This window comes from Netta rufina, assembly GCF_964035555.1.
Source record: "Netta rufina genome assembly, chromosome: 2".
NCBI lineage: Eukaryota > Metazoa > Chordata > Aves > Anseriformes > Anatidae > Netta > Netta rufina.
The window spans coordinates 63839211-63860601 of NC_140124.1; the positions used below are offsets into that span (position 1 = coordinate 63839211).

Genomic DNA, 21391 nt, shown 5'->3' on the forward strand with positions numbered 1-21391 from the left:
ATTTAGTAGTGATACTCAAGGCTACATTTAATTGTGATACTCAATACTTGTTCTTTTCACAGGGATGAGAAAAGACCTCGCTGGGCAACACATCTTTTGCCTTCCCTCTCTCCATGCTTTTCAATCCAGACAGAGGTCTCTCAAAGCTGGCAGAACTGGTTGGAGATTTTTTTTCCCTGCCTCATCTACCAAATGGGAGAAAATAACTGATAGGTTGGCTAAGTCAGTTGACTGAAATCTTGTCCAGTGTGGAGTGGTGAAATGGGAAAAGCTAATTTAACCCAGTATGTCACAGGCTGTGGACAGTCCAGAGGAAGGTGTTTTTTTTTCAAATTAGTTTATGCAACATTATCTGAAAACTAAACTGAAAAGGGCCTCTATCAAGGCAAAAAACAGTAGGTACAATGGTACTTCTGGCTTCAGTGGAGTGGAAGTGCTTTTGCCAGTTTGACCTGCTGGCATTTTTGCACCTAGGTCTGCTCAGTTCTGTCAAGGTCTGCTGTCACACTGCACTCTTAGGCCTGTCCTGTGGAGAAACACTTGCAGGTGCTCTCAGCTGGCAGGATGATGTGGCAAGACAAATAAATACCACAGGGCCACCATCAACACTTTTCCTCAAAGGCTCTGATACTCTATCCTTTCTTCAGATGGTGTAACACTGCTAGGTTTCCACACATATAGGAGTCTTTTTGCCATAGATTTATAACTCAAACAACAAACGTTGTGAACTGAGAAGAAACCACTGGTGTGGTGGGAAGGGAGCTCACGTGGAGGTCTCTCCCTTGATGGCTGTGGGACCCGAGGGGTACTGTTTGCCACAACATGCTGTAGCTATTCATGGCATGGCTTTCCCCAACTTGCTTCACTTACTTTGTCGGCGGCTGTGAGTCGTGTCCAGGGTTTGTCTGCCCTCCTATCGTAGTCCTGTGCGTCTGCCACTTCCACGTAGTCACTGAAGCGGATGAGGATCTTCCTCTCACGCAGCTCTTCTACCGTAGGCCTTTGACTCAGCTGCAGGTTTGAGGAAGAAGTGCAAAAAACCATCAGGACTTCCCTTCTTCCCTGCAAAGTGCTGTTTTGTGATCTGTTTTACTACAACCATCATTGTCATACCAAGAGGGTTCAGATATTCCTGGTACTGTTGTTTTTATATAAACTTTCACAGACTTGCTACCTGGGAGATTTTCATCCCACCTTGCTTCTGGAGCAGCACACTGTTGTTTGGGTAGAAGCTGTGGCTGGAGACCCTGATTCCTGGTTAAGGTTGATCACCCCTGGCAGAAATTAGATGTAATGTAAGAAACATAGTGCACCAATGTCTAAGGAAGAGATGAAGGCCACAACATAACTTCAGACAATCTGTACACTCCCCCGCCTTGAGCTGCTGTGTGTGCTTTAGTACTGCCTGAGAAGAGTTAGCCACAGGAACAGAGCATTTCCTGCCCTGAATTATATGCAAAAAGTGATGAACAACTTTCCTTACCATTCTGACACTCCACAGACTTGTCCTTATGTCCTGAAAAGGCAGGCAGGATGATGACTATTGCTCACTGAACTTTTCACTTTGTGCTGCAGCTCAATTTTATGTCACAGCATATTTGACTTGAACAGTTTATATTGCATACTACAAGCCAAAGAAGAAGTTACAAGGGTGGATTGTATCATGTCAAGAAAGCCTCTTCACTGTTCCAAAGCCAGTTCTTTCAAATTCCACAGCAGAATGGGCAGCCACAGTCAAAAATATTTTCTCAAATTAGAAACAGTAGTGTGCTGGTAGTCCACGTATTGTCCAGCCAGTTACATGGCCAAGGACAGATATTGGTTTTGGGGGATCAATTCTCCTTGGATGCACAGCTTGCTGGTTAGTGTCAAGTGGAATTACACAACTGTTTCTGAAGAAAGGTACTACAGATGTGTGCACATGGATGTACATAAGCTGCTAATCCTCCATTAGTGAAACATCTGTAATCATATTTCCTGGAAAAACAATCACATCCTGCTAACAATTAGCTAGACAGTGTATCATGCTATCATTAGAAAAAGTTTACTTTGCAATACTTCACTCTTGTGACTAGTGAAAAGTTAAGTAGATAAAACACTTGAGACTCTTTTCTGCAAAGGTAATTAGGCTCCCGAATGCAATTCCACTTAAATCCCAAATTGAGTCTCTCAGGTCCCTGCATTTCATCTCTCAGATGAATATTCTGAATTAAGACTCAAACCAGACAGGATGCTAAGTAGAGGATGAAAAACTTGTGAGAGCACAAGAAAGAAGCCTACTTCCCTCCATCATCCAGGTGCTGATGCAAGTTTGTTCACCACCCCACCCCAGCCTGCCTCTGCATTTAAGTTCCTGTGTGATTGGCCTTGCAATGGATAGTTGCCTCACTCTTCTCTTTTTTGAGAGGGTTGTTCCTGGAGGTCACAGCGGGGCTGCTTTCCTTACACAGATAGTTCTGAGTTCTCACACACAAAGCAGGTTCAAACTTACGTAGAGAGTCTGCAAAGCTGCGCTAATGTCCCATCTCTTTGCTGCTCAGGAGAACAGGAGCCATGCTCTACCCCTCCTGGCTACAGCTGAACTATTTTGCACACATAGAATAGCGAGAAATCATGGGAAAAAAAAAAAAAAAAAAAAGTGTATCCAGGAGCACTACTCTACACTCTGCCATGTAATGCCCTTGCCTAGGACAACAGACATCGATCAAGTTGCAGCTTGGTGATTCATGTATTGCCTCCAAAGCCATTTTAAGGTAAATTACAAAATTTAATAGGGGAAAAAAAACTCCTTGCTGTTTTGAAAAAGAACAAATTAGAAACTTCTGAATATTGCAAAGATCTTAAAACTAGACAGCTTTCTCATACACACCATCTTCTGTGGGAGGCATGAAGATTCATGGGAGGAGCTGCTTCGCATGTGTTTGTCACCCAGGATTTAAAAACTTCCTCTTATTTCCTCCAAAAGCATCCCAAGAAAAGCCCCATTTAATATGTGTTCAGGCCAGCCATACTCTAGTCAGTCAAAGAGCACATTTATGCTGAGGTCAGCAAGAAGCATGCCTTTCTGAACTTAGACACCATGTTTTGGTCACCTTTGTTTTACAAGCAAAATGCATATACAGCAGGAATAATTTAAATAAATAAATAAATAAAGTCAGAAAAAACAAAGGGTGCAATAAAATAGATTGAAACATGTATAGATTTAAAAATGTAATTTTTCACTCTTCATACAAAACAGAATTGCTTCTTCATCCTGCAACCCTGATAGCTAAACCTAAGTTACCTGCAAGCCATATACACAGCACAATTAATAGATGGGCTTTTAACAAAAGCAAGAAATACAAACTTGTACCAGGCCTGGTGTATAGCCATAATTAATGCTGTGAGTGAGGCTTCTCCCTGTCCTACAACTCCTATCGAATGTGATTTCAAATGGCTAGGTTTTTCTATCAGCCCTAGTACTAGAAGCTGGCAAATTTGTTGGCACTGATGCATTATTATTCAGATAGCATGGCAGAATTTTTCTTCCAATTTTTCTTTTAAATCTATGCTCAGGCTATGCGAATAGAGAAAATCTTTGTACTAAAATGATACTACGATTACAGCCAAACGTTTCAAAGAGTGAGACTCCATCTTTACTTCCATCATCTGCTTTTTTTTTCTTTTTTTTTTTTTTCCTTACAACAACATGAATTAAGGATGAATCACCAATATTATCTGTACACTTTTCAGCTTTTATCATTTCAGGACAAAGCCTAGACTCTACTTGAAATCAGAATGGGATTGTTTCTTTAATAAAATGTCGTATTACATGAAGTATGATGACATCAAGAAAATATTAAATCCTGTCAATTTAACAGTGTTTCTAAATGTCTACAAGGGAAACAGGAACTCCTATAAGCTTTTCAATCTCTAAGAGGCTTTTCAAAAAATGACTGGCTCTATTTCACAGCTTCTGTCAGCTCTCGACACTAGCTGACTCTTGTGTTTGTGCTCATCTTAGTGATGAGCAAGTTTTTCCACAGGCGAAGGCAGATGACTGCTGATACACTACAACATGCCAAGCCAACGTCTAGGTGGCATCAAGCATGCAAGAGCACCAAGAGCCACTGAGGCACTGGTACTTTTGCTGGCAATGTAAATTTACTACTGGTATTTACTTAAATAGAGCACCAGGGTCTTTAACAGCTGATATGGCTTCTGTGGTGCCCTGGGTCTGGGTTAAAATCACAGAAATAATGGTAAATGTTGAGCACCATGTAATAAATGAGACAAACCTGAGGTAAGTTCTTGTGTTCACAACTGCACAAAACCAAGTTAGGTGCATCACTCACATGTTTCACAGCACTGAAGCTCACTGCATCCCTTCACTGGGTGTGAAGAATGGTGCACATAGTTAGTCATACATGAAAAATTGTCAAGTGCATAAGCACACTATGAAATTTCAGTGTTAATGTGCATTTTTCATTCTTAGATGATACCTGAATGCAACACAGACTAAAAGCTAATTATTCTCTTCCTCTGAAGTCATATGACTACTAGACATTTTTATCTGCCCCGCCTTTGCTTCAGAAACATGCAACCAGTGTAATTTCAAGTAGTTGTACACCCTATTACAGTGGTGGTTTCCATCTCTGTTCCCACTGAGCTACTGGGGCAAGTGAAAATCAGAGATGTGGGAGGTATTGCCATGGGTGTGGACAAGCCCCATGGTTGGTAATAACATCAGACTCCTGACATGAAGCCATGAGGACTGTAAACAAGTTAGAAGGAACAAAGAAGGGTGATTCAGGAGAGGCCTTGCTGTCTCAAACTGCTTGTTCTCCAACCCTTATGACATGGACGTTGTTAAATGTTTGGTGTTGCTGGGCAAAGTTGTTAACCAATGAATAGCTAGTGGGAAAGTATCTCTGGTAGAGACAGTGGTATAAGAAGGGAGCCTGTCCTCAATAAAGTAGTTGAAGTTATTGATCCCTAAAGATGATAGCCTGGTGTCCGTGTGGTCATTATGCCACAGAGACAGAGCAACCAGCTCAAGATGACCTGGGAGGCCCGTGGCACAGCTACGAGGAGAAATATGATGCATTGAATCCTATGCCAGTGCTCTTGCTGTAAAAAAAATAGCCCTTAAATCCACAGCTTACACCACATAGCTAATATATAGCCATACATCTACATGTATTTACATACATAAACACACACACACAATACTCAATGCAATAAGCCAAAGTGTAGATACGACCATAATAAATGGAAAGAAAAGGATAGACAGAGGGTTGGTTTTTTGTTTGTTTGTTTTGTTTTGTTTTTAAGCTAATAATAAAAGCTACATTATTTGTACTGCTAGAAACTACACTGCCTTCTTTTCATGCCATTGCACAGACTTCTGAGCTGCTAAGCACTGTGGTCTGTCAGTATGTCTGGACTACACAGAACACCCTTAAATCTTAATGGCAGTAATAGCTGGGCAGACAGCTTTGCAGAACAGACTCTCTTAAGTGCATGTCCATTCAATGTCAGTTCATAAGAAGGGTACAGCTCACCTGAGATCTCACCCTGAAGCTTATTTTTATGGCCCATGAGTTATGGTCTCTTGGGTCAAAATTACTTAATGCTGCACAGTCCTTCATGGACTACACCTGAAAATGAGCTCTTCTTCTGACAGAGAGAATAAGGAACATTTGAAAGTTACAGGAAAAGCACATATCCAAGGACATGATGCAACTGCCTACACAAGGAGGTGGTGCTCCAAGCAGGGAGAAAGGGATTTCACTCACTGAGTTCACCCCTTGGCTCCCTATAAATTCTCCCAGGTGTTAGAAACACTGCAGAATTTGGAAAATTTTCAAGGGTAACGTGGGAGGTATTTTAAGGCTGAAGTTTTCTTAAAGGACTTGGAGCCATGATAAGGGTTTCATTACAAAAATACGGCAAAAAGACTGGTATGTTTCTGAAGTCCGACAAAGAGTTTTTTTCCACTTCTGTTAATGTCAGAGGGGTGATTCACTTTTTCTGGGTGTGCCACCTGGGCATATGCATTTCTATTTAACTATTTGTGACGATTTGTGAGTTGAAGGAGAAAGACAAAATGTTATTGTGAATCAGCGCATTATTTTAGTGTGAATGGGGATGTAAACTGTTTTTATGGGAGGGGAAACTTTCCTCTATATTTTGAATCATTGGAGGTAAAAATGGGCATACATGTATTACAATCTTTGATAGTAAGCTAATTTGCAAGGGAAATTTTAACACAAAACCCTTTGTGCTCAGGATGGGAAACGAAGCAAGCTAAAGCACTCTGGTCACCAGGTAAAGTGGAGGGAGATGTTTTGCCATTCTGGTCTTGAGGTGTGAAACAGTAAGTTTGCTCTACTTCAGCCACAATAAAGCTTGTTGTCTTAGCACTTCATTGTTACCTGCTTTGTTACCTCACTGAAATATTATGGCTATTCTTTATGGAAGAAACCAAAGTGAAAAATTACAGAACCTAACTATCAATGCACACAACCCTCTCTCCCCTTTGCTCCGCACCTTTTGTGATGTGACATAGGAGCAGGATATATGAAAATGCCCTGAAGCTCTTTTTCCTCTTTGACTAAACGTTGTTTATCCAAATTAGCAGCTAACCTTTACTGTTTTCTGGCCTTTTTCCCCCTTCCTCTCACCTCCCTCTGACTAGTCACAAATCTCTCAAGAGTTTATTATTTTAAACACTCTGTGCTGATGCAAGCCAGTGGAGGTCAATCAAAGAAAAGACTGAACAGCAAGACATTTCCCAGGGAGGCTCCAACTTGCTCTCCAGTGAATAGAGAGTTTAAGTTGTACTGGCACAGGAATTTAATGGGAGCAAAGATTTCAGGCTATTGCATGGGTTTTAAGAAACAGCCACACCTCATTACTTTCCTTGTTACTACTGCTATGAGATTTTTAGTTTTGGAGCTAGACCTCAGTGAAAGCTCAGGTATTGACAGCGGGGGATAGGAAGCAGTAAACAGCTCTGGGGAACAGGGAACATGATACTGTTTGAGAGAAGAGAAAGTAGAAAGAGTTTTACTCCTGTTTGCATGTGGTTTGTGACATGTTCTGTTAACCCAGGTGATGACTCTGTGTATGTAATGGAAGTCCTCAGGAGGAGTTCAAGCTCATGCTAACTGCCTTGGTGCTGGGCCAAAATCACCATACTTAAGAGGGGATAAATTCTTAATTGTATTTTCTGGGGACCCATCTATCCTTGTGAAAGGGAAATGGATACAACACTTCTCCCAGAGGACCTCTGAACATTCACACTCCTGTAATGGGCTTGTGGGGTGGCCGAGACCAGTGCTCAGAGAAATCTCCGATTTACATCTGTCCCCTCAAATGATACAAGTCCATGTGCCCAAGGCTGCCAGTGGGGCTCCAAGGGAGGGAGCACGGGGTGCAGAACCCACCATAGGCACTCAGATGGCAGGCAAATACATTTCAAATACATTTCATCTCTACCTCCTCTGGTAGGAGGGCAACAAGTTACTGAGAAACTGTACCAAGCAACATTTGCCTTGTTTTTGCTGTTTGAATGGCAGCTATTCTCTTTCCCTAGTATATTCAGAGTAAGATGAGTCTAAGAGGATGAACAGTGCTTAAAAGGACAGCTTGCTAAAGGTCACCTGACTTCTTTAATTTTTTTTTAGAAAGTTCCTGTCCAGATGATGAATTCAACTTGGTATTTATTGCTGACTTTAATATGACATCTAGATCTAGCAAGGTAATCTTGGTTATTACAGTATGTCGAGTTACAACTTATCATCATCATACTGTAACAAAATGTGATTACTGAAGGAATTTAAAAAATGGCTTTTTAATGGATGAGGAAGTGGGCCGTACCCTTGGAATGATGCTATTTAAAACTGGGGACAGTAGCAATATCTATAGTGCAAGGTCAAAAGTCTTTTCATTGGCTTCTGCAGAACCCCCTCCCCTCTTGTTACCAACCATAAACGGTTACAAAAAGGCAATGTGGCATACTTTCCTTACGTTGAATTCACCCTGTGGGCGTGTGTGCGCATAAACACTCAGCGCAAGCAGAGAGGTCTGCTGGGCAAAACAATTGACATGCTCAATTAAATTTCTGCTTGATCTGAGGTTTAAAATCCTTTGGTAATAAGACTTCAGTACAAATCAACAGAAGGAGCCTGCCACTCTTGTAGACACAACACTTTTGGGACATATTCATGAAAGACAGAACTGAGGGAATAACAACAATTTTGCAGGATTAGCTAGGTACTTGGCATTTCTAGTTGTTATCTATCCATTTACACACTTTATTCACTTCTTTCCTCTAGAGATCACTGATCTTCTATGACAGTACATTTGGCAGGTGAGAACAAAATTTGCTTTTAGATCAGGCCTGTGTTTCTTCCATTAAAACTACAATGTGTCACTAGAACAATTTAGAACAGTTTAAAAAGTAAGCAAAATCAAACAATGTTAAGTCATGTCGCATGTTCACAAACATGCTGGAGGGTAAAGAAAATATCTTTTTCTGGTACAAAGCCAAAAAAAGGGTAAAAGGTGTGTGAGCTGGAATATCACTATGATCGCTGAAGAGCAGACTGCCAGGGACTTGGACTGACTTGTTGCTACATGAAAGCACAAACAAGACCAAGGAAAGAAAACTCAAAAGTCCGCTGAGGTATCAGGGAGCATACGCTGCAGCAATGCTATAGCTGCCTGGGCATTTTTATTTAGCATGTAGGTGTGGCCTCCATCTGCAACAGGCGATTCATTTGCTTGGTACCTTTCCTACAAAAGAGCAGAGGATGGAAACTACATGGTGATAGTGCAGAATACCTTAGCAAGCTTCCACTTGTAAGCAAGCAGATTAGGTATGGGTAGCTTTGCTTTTCATCTATTACAGCTGTTCATCTCATGGCACAAAGCTTTGAACTGGATTCCTGTACGTTTACCCTTCAACATACAGGGAAATTGAGAAACTGGTAAAACAGCATTTCTAGCCTTTGCACAGAGCTTAAGTCCCACTAAACCTCTGCAATGCAGTTAGGTTCCTTTATTTCAGACAGCCTATGAGAGGATATGAGAACATCCTTGCCATTGTTGTCAGGAGTTTAAGTGTTTTAAAAATATTCTTGTAGCTCTCTGGGCCACATTCTTGGTTCCTGCAGACAAACACAGTATCACTCAGTTGGTAACACAGAACTCTGCTGATTTACATGAGCTGAGAATAAAGTCTGAGATTTTTAATCATGAAAGAAAATAGTCCAGCTCTCTGAATGTAACCTCTGCATATATATTCACAGTCCTGTCATTCTTTACAGCGTAAAAGCTTGCAATCATGTAGGCCAAAAAGACTAAGCTACCTAAGAGCATACAGCAAGGGACTGGTGCGGCTCTGCAAGCTTGTGAGTTTTTACAGGACTTTCTCCAGCTCTGTAGGTGAAAAATGTGAGTAGTGACATAAATGTGAGTAGTGACATAAAGTTTATCTGCAGTAATAGGATAGATTGTTGACTATGTATATTGGGGCATCTGTGGACATTTGTACCAGCTGAGAAACTGAACATGTATATCTGAAATTACTGTTCTTCAGTTTTAAGAGCAAATGACTTTCAAATGGGGGGAAAACCAAAACCAAACAATGCTGTTTACTTCATCCTTCCCTGCTGATACAAGATTGTTTTCTGCACTGTACACCATTTTCCAGGTGTTTGTCTCTATTTAGTTGAAATGCCAAAAATGTCAATCTCCCCTTCTAGAAAAAGTCTATTTCCCAGGTAAATGCTTTTTAAGGTGGAATTCTCAAATGCAATCTACATTGTTTTAATTTTGCTCTCTTCTCATAATGGCTTCCAAAGTCATTACATTTACAGAGAGCAAGGTTACATCAATGCTAGGTTGTGCACCCTTCACTGTGCACCCTTCTGTTTTAAATACTAGATCTTCTTTTCATAGGCTTCAAAATGTTACTGTTAACAGACTGTAAAACATTTCCTTTCACTGTTTGTGGACTTAGACCCTGTAACAGAGGTGATTTCTTTTGAAGATTATTTTTAAGACTGGTTTCACACTCTACTTTTGGAAATGGTGCTGTGGAAAAGAAAAAAGGCAAATAATTGTGCAGTAAGGAGAAAGTTATGGTAGTGACTTAACAGGATCAAAGCTGCTCCTCACCTTACGTGTTAATCTTCTCTTTATCTCTCGTTTTTCCTCCTGCTCCTCTTGCTCATTCCGGGCTGTAAAAAATTTACAAGAATCTCAGGCTGCAGACTTATCAGACATCCACAGTATGCAACAAATAAGCCTCTCTATCTGCATATGAATGTTTCAGGACTTCTCTGATAAACAGCATGCCCCTCTAGGACCGGTGAACCTCCTTGACCCTTAGCTACCATGCTTCTTCACACACATCATAAAAGATCTACACAAGCTTCCTTTCCCTATGCTGGCACGTCTTCATGTGTCACTTTGTCAAAGGGCCAGGCAATGAGTCAGTCCTTCAGAAAACATTATCTAGCCCACAGGTCTGGTGGCCTCATGGGGCTTAGCTATGATATGGCTGGACTCTGAGAGGTCAACAGCTGGAAAAGGAACACATGCTTTTTTTTTTTTTTTTTTTTTTTTTTTTTCCTCTACAGAATGAGAATAGAAAGAAAGTTCAGAGCAGGGATGCCAAACAAAACCTGCAACTTCCCATGTCCTGAGCAGAATGAGTTGAGAGTGTTCTACCTTCCTTTGTGAGCCTTCACATCACCCTATAGGAATGTAAAAGCACATCCTAGGGGAATCTGCTTTCAACATTAGGCCAAAAGATCATGTGCTACAAATTTTTACCAAGGCAAGCCTCAACCATTACCACTCAAGAGGGCCATAACATCTGACAACACTACCTCTTCTTCAATTTAGGGACAGGCTGTCATACACGTCTTTGTGCTGAACTTTATTGAAAGTCAATAAAATCACAGTTTTCTAGGTACACATGTCCTCAGTCAGCTAAGTTTCTTTTTTCAGTGTTTCATTGATGTCAGAATTGCTCGTTACTCAAATCAAGCCCATGCACAGTAGAGAAGAAAAAAGACAACTCATCTACAGGTAGCCTGTGCCCCGGTGTGATTTGGTTTTCACTCAGGCAGGACTAACTCTCTGAAGGGAAGATACAGACCTCCAAGGCCACTTTGGGGTACAGGGCTTCAGCTAAACAGCTCAACTTTGGACTAAATTAAATCCAGGTTCAGAGACTATGTGGGAAAGTCGCAGAGTAGGCAAGAAGGAGGGCTAGCAGCCAGGTTTCTTGCTTCTCAGGACAAGAGAGTTGACATTCCTTACAAGGTCCATTGTGATTGCCCACTGACTTCAGCAGGACTGGGAATTCTTCTCTGAAGCAGACAAAGAGTCTGTCAATGGTATGATGGCTTACAATATGGCTGTTATCTTTAAATGTAATTTTTTCAAACATACTGCTAGCGTTTTCTGAAGGAAGGAAACTGATAATGGAGTAAAAAGATCAAAGACAGTAGGGACTTACAAATGGGTTTTTAAATGATAACTGTAATACCTACACTGTTAAATATGTTTTTCAATGGTTCCTGTCCCTAGTGGGCTGGACTATCTTCTAGCAATTTCTCTTCCAGCAATTTTTTTCTTCCTTTCATGTCTCAGAATTGGAGGAGCTGGCATTACACGCACAGGAAGAGGGCCATTAATAAATCCTTGTAAGATTAGGCAGAGAGCATGCTAAATGGAATCCACATGGCATCTGGGCAGAACTGAAAGCATCTGAGGAGTTATGTATAAAATTTAGTCAAGGCAGTTCATTTTTGTATTTGGCATGCAATGCTTTTCTTTTCTCCTCACTTCTCAGCACAGCCATCCACCTTAAGAGACAGCCAGGCAGGCTGAATATCTCAGTCAGGTAAAAGCTGGGAATTAGAAATACATTCTCTGTAAACAGAAAGTCCTATTTGTTTAATATTAATTAGGGTCTGCTGATCTTGTGAAACTACAGAACTGTTGTTTTTTTTTTTGTTCAGGAGATGCTTTGTTCCTCTAGGGGTGTGTGGGGACACAATTTTCAGGCCTAAGTTCTGTGCCAGTGTGAAATGTCCCCCAGTACAGCCCGAGACCATCAGAGACCACCTAACCATCATTTTTGTGAGGAATTTATCTAAGCCTGAATGTACCAGGTAGACAAGTGAAGTACTTGTATCCATCACAGAAGTGGTACTGGAGGATCCAGATATTCTTCCTCGTACAGTAATAAGCCCTGTAGGTGTTAACTGCAAAAAGAGCTGTTCAGTCTTCATGCTAACCCTGCAGGTCTAGACCTCTCTGCACTGTGTGCTTTTGTTATAAATAAGAGACAGTGGGTGCATTTCAGTGAAGGACCCTTCAAGGTACCATTTCCCCTGCTTTTGGTTTCCTTGCTGTGGCTGCTCATTGCTTCTACCAGTGAGTAGTGGTATTTGTACAGTGGACTCTTTGCCCTTGTAATTCAATAAAGACAACCAGCTCAAGAGTATCACAGCAGCATGGAGCTAGGAAGCAATCATTGCACATATAAAGACTCGACGCATAACTGCATTTTGCCTTGTTTCTTCCCATCAGAACTGGCAATAATGTGGGTACACATGCCATAGGAACACCATGGTACTGAACAAGACAACTACATCAAGGAAATTTTAGCTTTAACCGCAGAGGAAATCCTACTTGAGAGCATGCTTCTTTTTTTTTTTTTTTGGCATGTTATGAACTGGGCTTTTGCAAACAGCTTGGCCTGCTTATGCAGATAATTTATATTCTTATTATTGCACTCCATGTCTCTTTTTCCCTAAGCTCCATGATATTTATCTAATTTCCTTTCTTAGAAATCTACGTGAAAGACATGAAACAATTCTGTATAGAACAGACACTATTTATATTTACTTGTTCAGAAGTGGAACATTTTTGTGTATTTTTAAGATCAATTAAGACTATTTTAATTCTGTGTTCCTTGTCCTGCTGTACTTCACCAAAAGTTGGGATGTCTTGGAAATACTACATTACTTTTTGCTGTAATTATGAAGCTGTTTGTCTACCAAGACTGAAATTTTGGGGCAAATCTGTGCTTAGGAAGTAACCATGTTACAAAAATTCCATTTAGGAAATAAAATATAGTTCTGGATTCAGGGTAATGTTTTCAAACACATCCATGTCATTTAGGAGCCTTTCTTCAATTGATAAGGAAACCAATGTGACTCGGGATAATTCCCCTGAACTACAAGACAACTTGGATCACCTATGTGACTGCAGCACTTTGCAGTGTGACCTTTGTGAATCTCTGTAATGCACCCAGCTTTGGTGATGCTACTTCTCTGCTGATGCTGGTTCAAACACTGCAACCAAAGCAGCTGCCCGAGACCCACTCCGCACTTACCCCAAACTACTGACAGCCACTCTCACCAGTGCCAGGGTTGTGATTACTGGTCACATACCAGTGCCAGGCGCTGCATGACATGTATTGGCTCATGCTGGTGGCCAGAGCCAGGATGACAACACGTGCTGCCCATGGAATTGATCTCTGTCCCCCCTTGCCTGAACGTGGTGTCGAGTCACGTTGCATGCTCCCACCCCTCTTCCAGCTGTTCTGCAACCCACCTCAAGGCAATCACAACTGGATATGCCACCAATTCCCCTGTTTCTGCCCTCTTGAAGACTGATTTCTCCAGCTGCTGGAATGGGAGGTAGGAATAGATGGTAGCAGTTGTTTGAAGGCAAATTATGGACCTACTTAAGGAGACACTATGGTATTTTAAGGTACCAGTCAGGAATACTTTTTTCTGTATTCACTTTTTTTAAATTTCCCTGGAATGATTGATATGCTAACTTTAAAAGAACTTATTTCTTCTGTTCTCTATTTCCAAAGAAGCAACACCTTGATAGACAGTTTGTAGGTTTTTTGTTGTTGTGTTTTTTTGTTTGTTTTTTACATTCAAACACTTCAATGAGAATAAGAAATTGTCATTTTTTTTCCTATTCATTCATGAGATTACAAGATTTGTGCAAGAGTCAATCCTGCTTCTCTTGAAACTGGTGGCAATGTATCTAGTAACTTAACTCAGCTCAGGCTCTCTGAATGTTAGTCTGTCTCTTTAAAACATCATTTAATATTTTGAAGGTCTACCAGTAAGTTTTTGGCTGATTTAAAGGAAGAATTTCAGGGGAACATTTCAGGGGAATTATGCCAAGTAACATCAGTTTATTTTTTGAATTAAATAAAAATTCTGCTTAAGTCTTAAGATAGCTGTGAATGTTTTTAGGAAAATTAATCAAGCCATGCTCTAATGGCTTTACTAACTTATAACATGATGTTCATGCCTGTGTGACAGCAGCATAAAAAGTTTTTTCATAATGACCCTCTGTTTGGAACAGGACTTGCAAAAAAGATCCAGTGTTTATTTTCATTCCCATGGGCTGTTCATTCATTCACTGACTGTTCATTCACCGACTATGATTTTAATGACTTGTTTCTACAGGTATAAATGCTGCTATAGACTTGCACACTTCTTGCATTTATGATGCACCTTATCGTTATTCATGATGCACATACAGCATAGCTGATGTTTTATAAAACACACACACAATATATATCTGAACTAATGCAATCTAGCTGGATTCAGATTAAATGTCAGTAGTATCAGGACTTACGTTTCAGAATGTTCCTCTGCTCCAATTCTTCAGCAGTCGGCCTTTGGCTCAGTCGTCTGCGAAAAAAGCCCAAGATCAGTTTTTGGACCATATCACATCCTCCTCGGCTCACTGTCTTTAAGAGTTATTTTGGGGTGTGAAAGGCAGAGCAGAAAGCACTGACACTGCTCCATTATGTACTTGATAGGTTTGGACCATGTGTGACACAGACCATGTTTCGCTTTCACAGTTTCCTCTGTTTTCAACCCATGAAAGACAAGCTATATTATGTCATCTTAGGCACGGCACTCCCACCCCTATCCCAGGCAGAGCTGCTGAGAGCTAAGCTACACAGATGTCTTCACTTAATTTCCTTCCTCTCATGCCTGCTTCCTGACTCGCATGAGTATTTACAGCTAAAACCCAGCTAACCCTCTGCCTGCCCTCTCACAAGCCTCTTGACTGTGCCCAGTTTGTTTAAACAGTGTTTGAATATGCAGGCGGTCCACAGAAAAAACAAGGTACAGTTTGGCAGCACCAAGGGCCGAACAATAGCAGCCCTCCTCCTCCACACCCTCACTTCCCTCCTCCTTTCGTGACTTGTATTAAAGTTTAAGATGAACAATCAGCATGACTTGTAAGTCAACCTGTACAACAGAGTCACCACAAACACAATCTCATTACAGATGGAGGCCCTGAGTGCAGAAACAATGAATATTCAGAATACGAAGCAAGAGAGAGAAGCACAAAGGGGTATTAGGAAAACAAAGAAAACCACTGTGATGACATCAGAAGTCAACACTGTTGGGTCCGCTCCTACTCTGTTCCCAGTCAATATGAGTTTTATCAACAGTGCCAGTGACAGGACAGCGCCTTCTCTTCATTCAGACATGGCTGTTAAGAGAAGTTCCCAACCTGGGGTCCTGCTCTCTGTTTACCAACTGCTCGGCCAGTTGGCTCATCAGGTGCCCTGTGAGGTACCAGGTTCCGATAGGAACTGTGATATGAGCACTGGCTGCATGGCTTCCTCTTCTCTGACCAGTGCTTTCTACCCATCAGGGCCCAGAAGAAGCCCACTGACACTGGGCTGGACAAGGGGTGTCTGACAAAGGCTCCTCAGAAGCTCGGTCACTGCTCAGAACTGTGCACACATCCCCAGCCCTCTCCAGAGCCAGGAGCTCATGTGTGCACCAGTTCAGTACCCCTGCTTCGCTCAGAGCAACCTTCTGACAGCCCTCACGCTGTGTATGGTGCATGAGGCTGAAGCACATGACGTGTAGCAGCCTTACCTCCTGCATGAAGGCAGATGTTTGGGCACCTAATTTTACACATCCTGATGATTTCCACCAGCAGAGATGACACTAGCCACACTGCCTGTGGCACCGCTTTGCACCACTGAGACAAAACAACAGAATATGGCTCTATTCCATCAGAGAATTTGGAGTGACTGGCTGTTTCTTTGCCATGGCAGATCGAACATTTACCTCATTGGAGAAGTGCTGATAGTGACAGAAACTCAGCCTTAATTCAGAAGTAAAGAATGCCTGCGAAGTACGTTGAAGGGCTATTTCAGTGCTTGCTATTACTGTTCTTAACATACAGTAGCTGTCACTTAATGGGATGCTTCACCTCAGTTCTAAGAAGAGATTAAAGCCACCTTATTTCTATCAGCACATGAGAATCAAGGAGAGTAGGTTGCCAAGTTTAGCCCCATTATGTACGTCTGCGGTGTGGGAATAAAAATGTTGTTTTTGCAGAGTTACATTGCTTAGAGGGAAGGAGTGTGGTATTGAGATATGCTTGCAGTGATAAGAAAGCTTAACAGACAACCTTGTAAAATGCAGACAACCAGAATCCTTAGAGCAATTAGGTGGAAATCACTGTGTAAGAAACATTGCCACCTCAAAGAGTATAAAAGTCAAACGAAATTTGACTTATAACAGGCTGGCAACTGAAAGCTATGTATTGTCTGTGGACCATCGGACAGGTTGTGAACTTTGATTACCCAGTCAATGGGGAAACAGAGGAGGGTCCCAGTCTTTGAGAGAAAAAAAAAAAAAAAAAAAGTATATAAACTGTGTCATGGAACTAGTAGGTGTGCTCCTGCTTGTGGGACGCCCACCATTGCAATCGCGAATAAATTACTACTTCACTGAGATCCTCGCCTGAGCCTAAGTTATTGGCTATGGAGTGTTTCTCACAGTAGGAACTGTACTATGTAAAGTTTTTAATACAGCACACTGTGACGCTTCTAAGGGGATATGTCAGAGGAATGTTAAGGACAGACTCCAGACACCCAGCATGCAGCTGTGCTTCTACAGAAACAAATATAATGCAACAAGCAAAAGGAGACATCAGCCTGAAAAGAAGGCTTCCAAAAAAGTCCTCCCCTTTCCCAAGAAAACGATGATTAAAAGACTCAGCTTACAGTTCTGGTGAGAATAGTTCACACTGGAGCATTTCAAACAAAAGGCAGAGGTTTTATCTATCCACATGAATGATTTACATAAAAGAGCAAGTCCTCCACGTATTTAGTTCCCTGTACCTGCTATGAAGTAGAAGCATTTAAACAAAGCTTTGACTTCACTGTGTCATTGCTTCCACACATGAGGATAAGGGTTTTCTCCAAGTATGCTCTCCGTATTATATGTATTCCCCACTCCTGTTCTGCTTGGACACCAATGGACTGTGGGCTTCTTCTCCAAGAGACCCATTAGGGCCTCTAATGAAAGCTCACCAGAAATACCTGTATTTCCCATTGAGAATCTGTTTATTTTATGATTTATTTTATTATCCGCTTTTTTTCAGGCTGCAGTGTGCTCCTGCCTAAATGATAACCATCATCTTCAAGGGATATGATGACATGGCAGAAAAAGCCATGATATTTTTGATAGATACAGTCTGGATATCTGAAATTATCCACAGTCATGGGTTATAGATCATTTCTGGACTCTTAGATATGCAAGCATTTTTAATAGCAAGACTTAAGCAGTAGGAAGAGATAAGGTAACTGTGGTTTAACAAAATCATGACCAGTCTTTACAGAGCAAGCACAGCTGAAGGTTGAAGAAGGTAATGAACAGAAGCTCCGGAGATGCCTGGACTCCAGTACCAAGGTCTGCTTTTCATTTCCATGAACTGCTTCTCCATTCCCATTTCCATCTCCTATTGGATTGATTAAGCCTGATCGCGCTCCTTTATTGAGTCCCTCCCTGATAAGCATATCAGGCAAACCCAACCCCTTCTCCAGCCCTTCCTTTATAAGCTCTCACAATTATTTCTTTTCTTCATCTCCTGCTCTTTCCATTTCATTTCTTCTCCTGCTGTCACAGTGACTTCCACCCCCAAATCTTTGGACTTTACTATCTACTCCACTAACTCCTCAGAACTGCTTCCTTTTAGTTCTTATTTTTTGCCTCTTAACTTTTGGCTTTGCCAGATGTTGGGCAGCTGTTAACACTACCATTTCTGAAAATATTACAACTAGGTACTGAAACTGCAAATCAAGAAATATAAACAGCTCTTTCTTTGTTACTGTGGCTGCAAAGATTCATTTTTTCTCACACCAAATTTCAATATACCATCTCCAGTGCACTGTTGTGATCTTGGCAAACACTAGGTGTGATACCTCCACTCTTTGTCCTTCCCTCCTGTGCTGCCTATAATAAAAATATTAATGAAGCCCACCTAGCTTGCAGAGGTTGATTTCAGTGGTTTGATTGCTGGATTGCTGCTGTGCCTTCTTTCATTTAACATCACAGGGGTTGCATGAGGCTGTCAAGAGGCGAAAGGTCAGGTAACAAGTGTCTAATTAGCAACACAATCAGAATAAACAGGAGAAAAAGGTGAGGAAAATGAGTCGGCAGAACCTGATGCAACAGCAAAGAAAATATGTGTTTATGAAAACTGTAAGAATCAAGTGGCATGCATGGTGCTGCTACTGATCAGAATAGCAACTCTGGTTGTTTTGTGGAGCTGTAGGAGCCTAAGTATCTAACCAAGGAAAAAGCAGATCTTAGGAGCAACAGCCTTTCAACAGCTCTTTCTGTATTTAAAATCCCTATGTAAACACACTTTACTATATGCGAGCATGCTTAACTGTACCATGCATGTAGTTTTGCAATAAGCATCAGGTATTTGAGAGAATAGGGAAGTCTGCTTCATGTAATTTGTGCTTTGCAAAATGTTGTCTCTTTTATACTTCACATATTTTTGCAATATTGTCAATAGTGGTTTTGTAAATACACTGACAAAGGTTTTCCTCCAAAAAAAAAAAACCAACCAACAAGCCTTCCTAAGATTTATGCTGATATCAAGTCCTTTCTAGGACTTCACTGAAAAAATAATATTGAAGTGAGATTGAGATTGTCAGTGAAAAATAAAACAGATTGCTCAGATTTATAAAAATAAACTTCACAGAATGTCCTGGTTTCAGTTAGAACAGAGTTAATTTTCTTCCTAGTAGCTGGTAGAATGCTACATTTTGGCTTAGGATGAGAAAAGTGCTGATAACACCCCGATGTTTTAATTGTTGCAGAGCAGTGTTTATACCAAGCCAAGGACATCTCAGCTTCTTGCTCTGTCCTGCCAACGGGCAGGCTGGGGGTGCAGTAAGAGCTGGGAGGGGACAGACCCAGGACAGGTGACCCAAACTAGCCAAAGGGGTATTCCATACCATCTGACGTCATGCTAAACAATACATAGGGGTGGCTAGCCGGGGGAGGGGCGCCGGACTGCTCGGGGTTAGGCTGGGCATCGGTCAGCGGGTGGTGAGCAATTGCATTGTGCATCACTTGTTTGTACATATTATTAGTAGTAGTACTATTATCATCATTGTATTATTATTATTATTATTATTATTATTATTATTATTATTATTATTATTATTATTATTATTTTTCTGTCTTATTAAACTGTCTTTATCTCAACTCACGGGCTTCACTTTCCATTTCTCTCCCCCGTCCCAGAGAGGGAGGGGGGAGGGTGAGTGAACAGCTGTGTGGTGTTTAGCTGCCGGCCGGGTTAAACCACGACACAGAATCTTGATTTTCTGAATTAATTCCAAGCATGATCAAAACATACCACGTTACTTGTACTACAACTATACAACACTCATCTTTTACTAAGGGCTTTGCATTTTGTTTTTCTTTTTTTTTTTTTTTTTTTTTTTTCCAAACTTGTCTGGGCTGAGCATATCATAATGGATGAGTAGGAGTTTGGGGGCAGGAGGGACAATCACATGCAAAGTCAACTGCCACTGATTTAAAGCATTGGCTGGTGGAGATGCAATCACTTCAGAGAGTCAGAAAAGCAGCAATTTCACTGATGGATACTACTGTTTGGAGCCTGCACAGCAAACTCAGAACTCAGAACGGGAAGTTCCTGCTCAATGTGACAGTATCCAGTGTGTGCAATAAAAGATAAAAGGAAAAAGTGGCTGTAAAACTATGTAGGCAACAGAAAACACTTGAACTAAGAGCCCACACAGTGATGCTTAGCTTGCTCTGCAGCGTGGTCATACCCAGAAGGCTCTCAGGACATTGGCCAACTAGCTGTGGAGATTACAGTCAGATTCTTCCTGCCCTTTTGCCACATTCGAAGCGAGGTGCTCCTGGCTGCCTAGGATGTCACCCTACTAGGAGTCATGGGTTTTACCTCTGTAGTCTCTTGTGGCGTTGTAGATGAGTTCTGAGCAAGAGATGGTTAATGCCAGCCAGCACCAGGACAGTGCTTTTTGCATATCAGGAATTACCCTTTGCTTCTGCTCAGAGGTCAAGAACATTTAAGAGCTTATTATGGCGTCATCTGTAAGTATAATGGTATAATGGCTGGAAACAGAACAGGGCTTGCTGGAAAACGATGCCCTGTTTACTTGCCAGGCTTGTTAACTCTGAGAGTTTGTAGATTCAAAAGGCAGAACACAGAAGTTCTGCAGCGCTTGAGTGGTGACATCTGGCATGTACAACCCAAGAGTAGTACTGATAGGCAAATAGGTTACGGGTGGTCACAACAGGACATGCAGCAGTATGGCAACACCTAAATATTTTGGAGCCCAGACATGCTCACAGACTGTTCCTATGGCATATGCCACTCTGACATAAAGTAACTTCTGAACACAGTGGGACATAACCTCTGGAGCACCTCTTGAATTAATTCTCTAGATGCAAATCTTTTTACTCAGGTGCATCTGGGTTCATACCACCCTAGAGATTGCTCTAAGAGAGGAGTAAAACAGAGCTGGGCACATGAGAAGGCAGCTGCTACAAAGAACTACTTGTTGTACAGCTCTTCAGTTGGCATAAATGAGCACAACTGACGCCAGCAGAAATGCACTGATTTATATCAGTTATATAATTTGACATGAGGAAAATTTGATGCCAGTAAAGTGTCTTACTGTTGCTTAATTTAGCTTGCCTTCACTACTAATAATGCTGATAGCAAAGCAGTATTGATGAAGTACAGATTACCAGGGGCTCTTTCTACTCCCATGCCATGTACAGAAAAATGGAGGACAAAAATGAAGAAAAGCTTGCATTTGCTTGTGCCTTTTAACTGTTAGTAGAGGGCAGGAAAAAAATACTTCTTTTCCTTATGCCACTGTACAATGAGCAAAAAATATCTGTAAGCTCAGTGGTTCACCTTCCCTGAATTACCAGCCCAGATACTGCCAGCCAGACTTAAGAGTCTACAGAGAACTATCTTCCTCCTAACAGGATTTATAAAATGGGATTAATAC

The 21391-nt window shown here is 41.3% G+C and overlaps 1 protein-coding gene across 1 annotated transcript in view; it reads right to left on the bottom strand.

Annotated features, from left to right (window-relative positions):
- Nucleotides 1-21391, bottom strand: part of PHACTR1 (phosphatase and actin regulator 1) — a gene marked incomplete at its 3' end in the record, with an annotated part of 313329 nt that overhangs the window by 1998 nt on the left and 289940 nt on the right. The window contains 3 exon segments of the mRNA XM_084283119.1: nucleotides 871-1011; nucleotides 10168-10229; nucleotides 14677-14732. Coding sequence (XP_084139245.1) covers nucleotides 871-1011; nucleotides 10168-10229; nucleotides 14677-14732 — 259 coding nt within the window.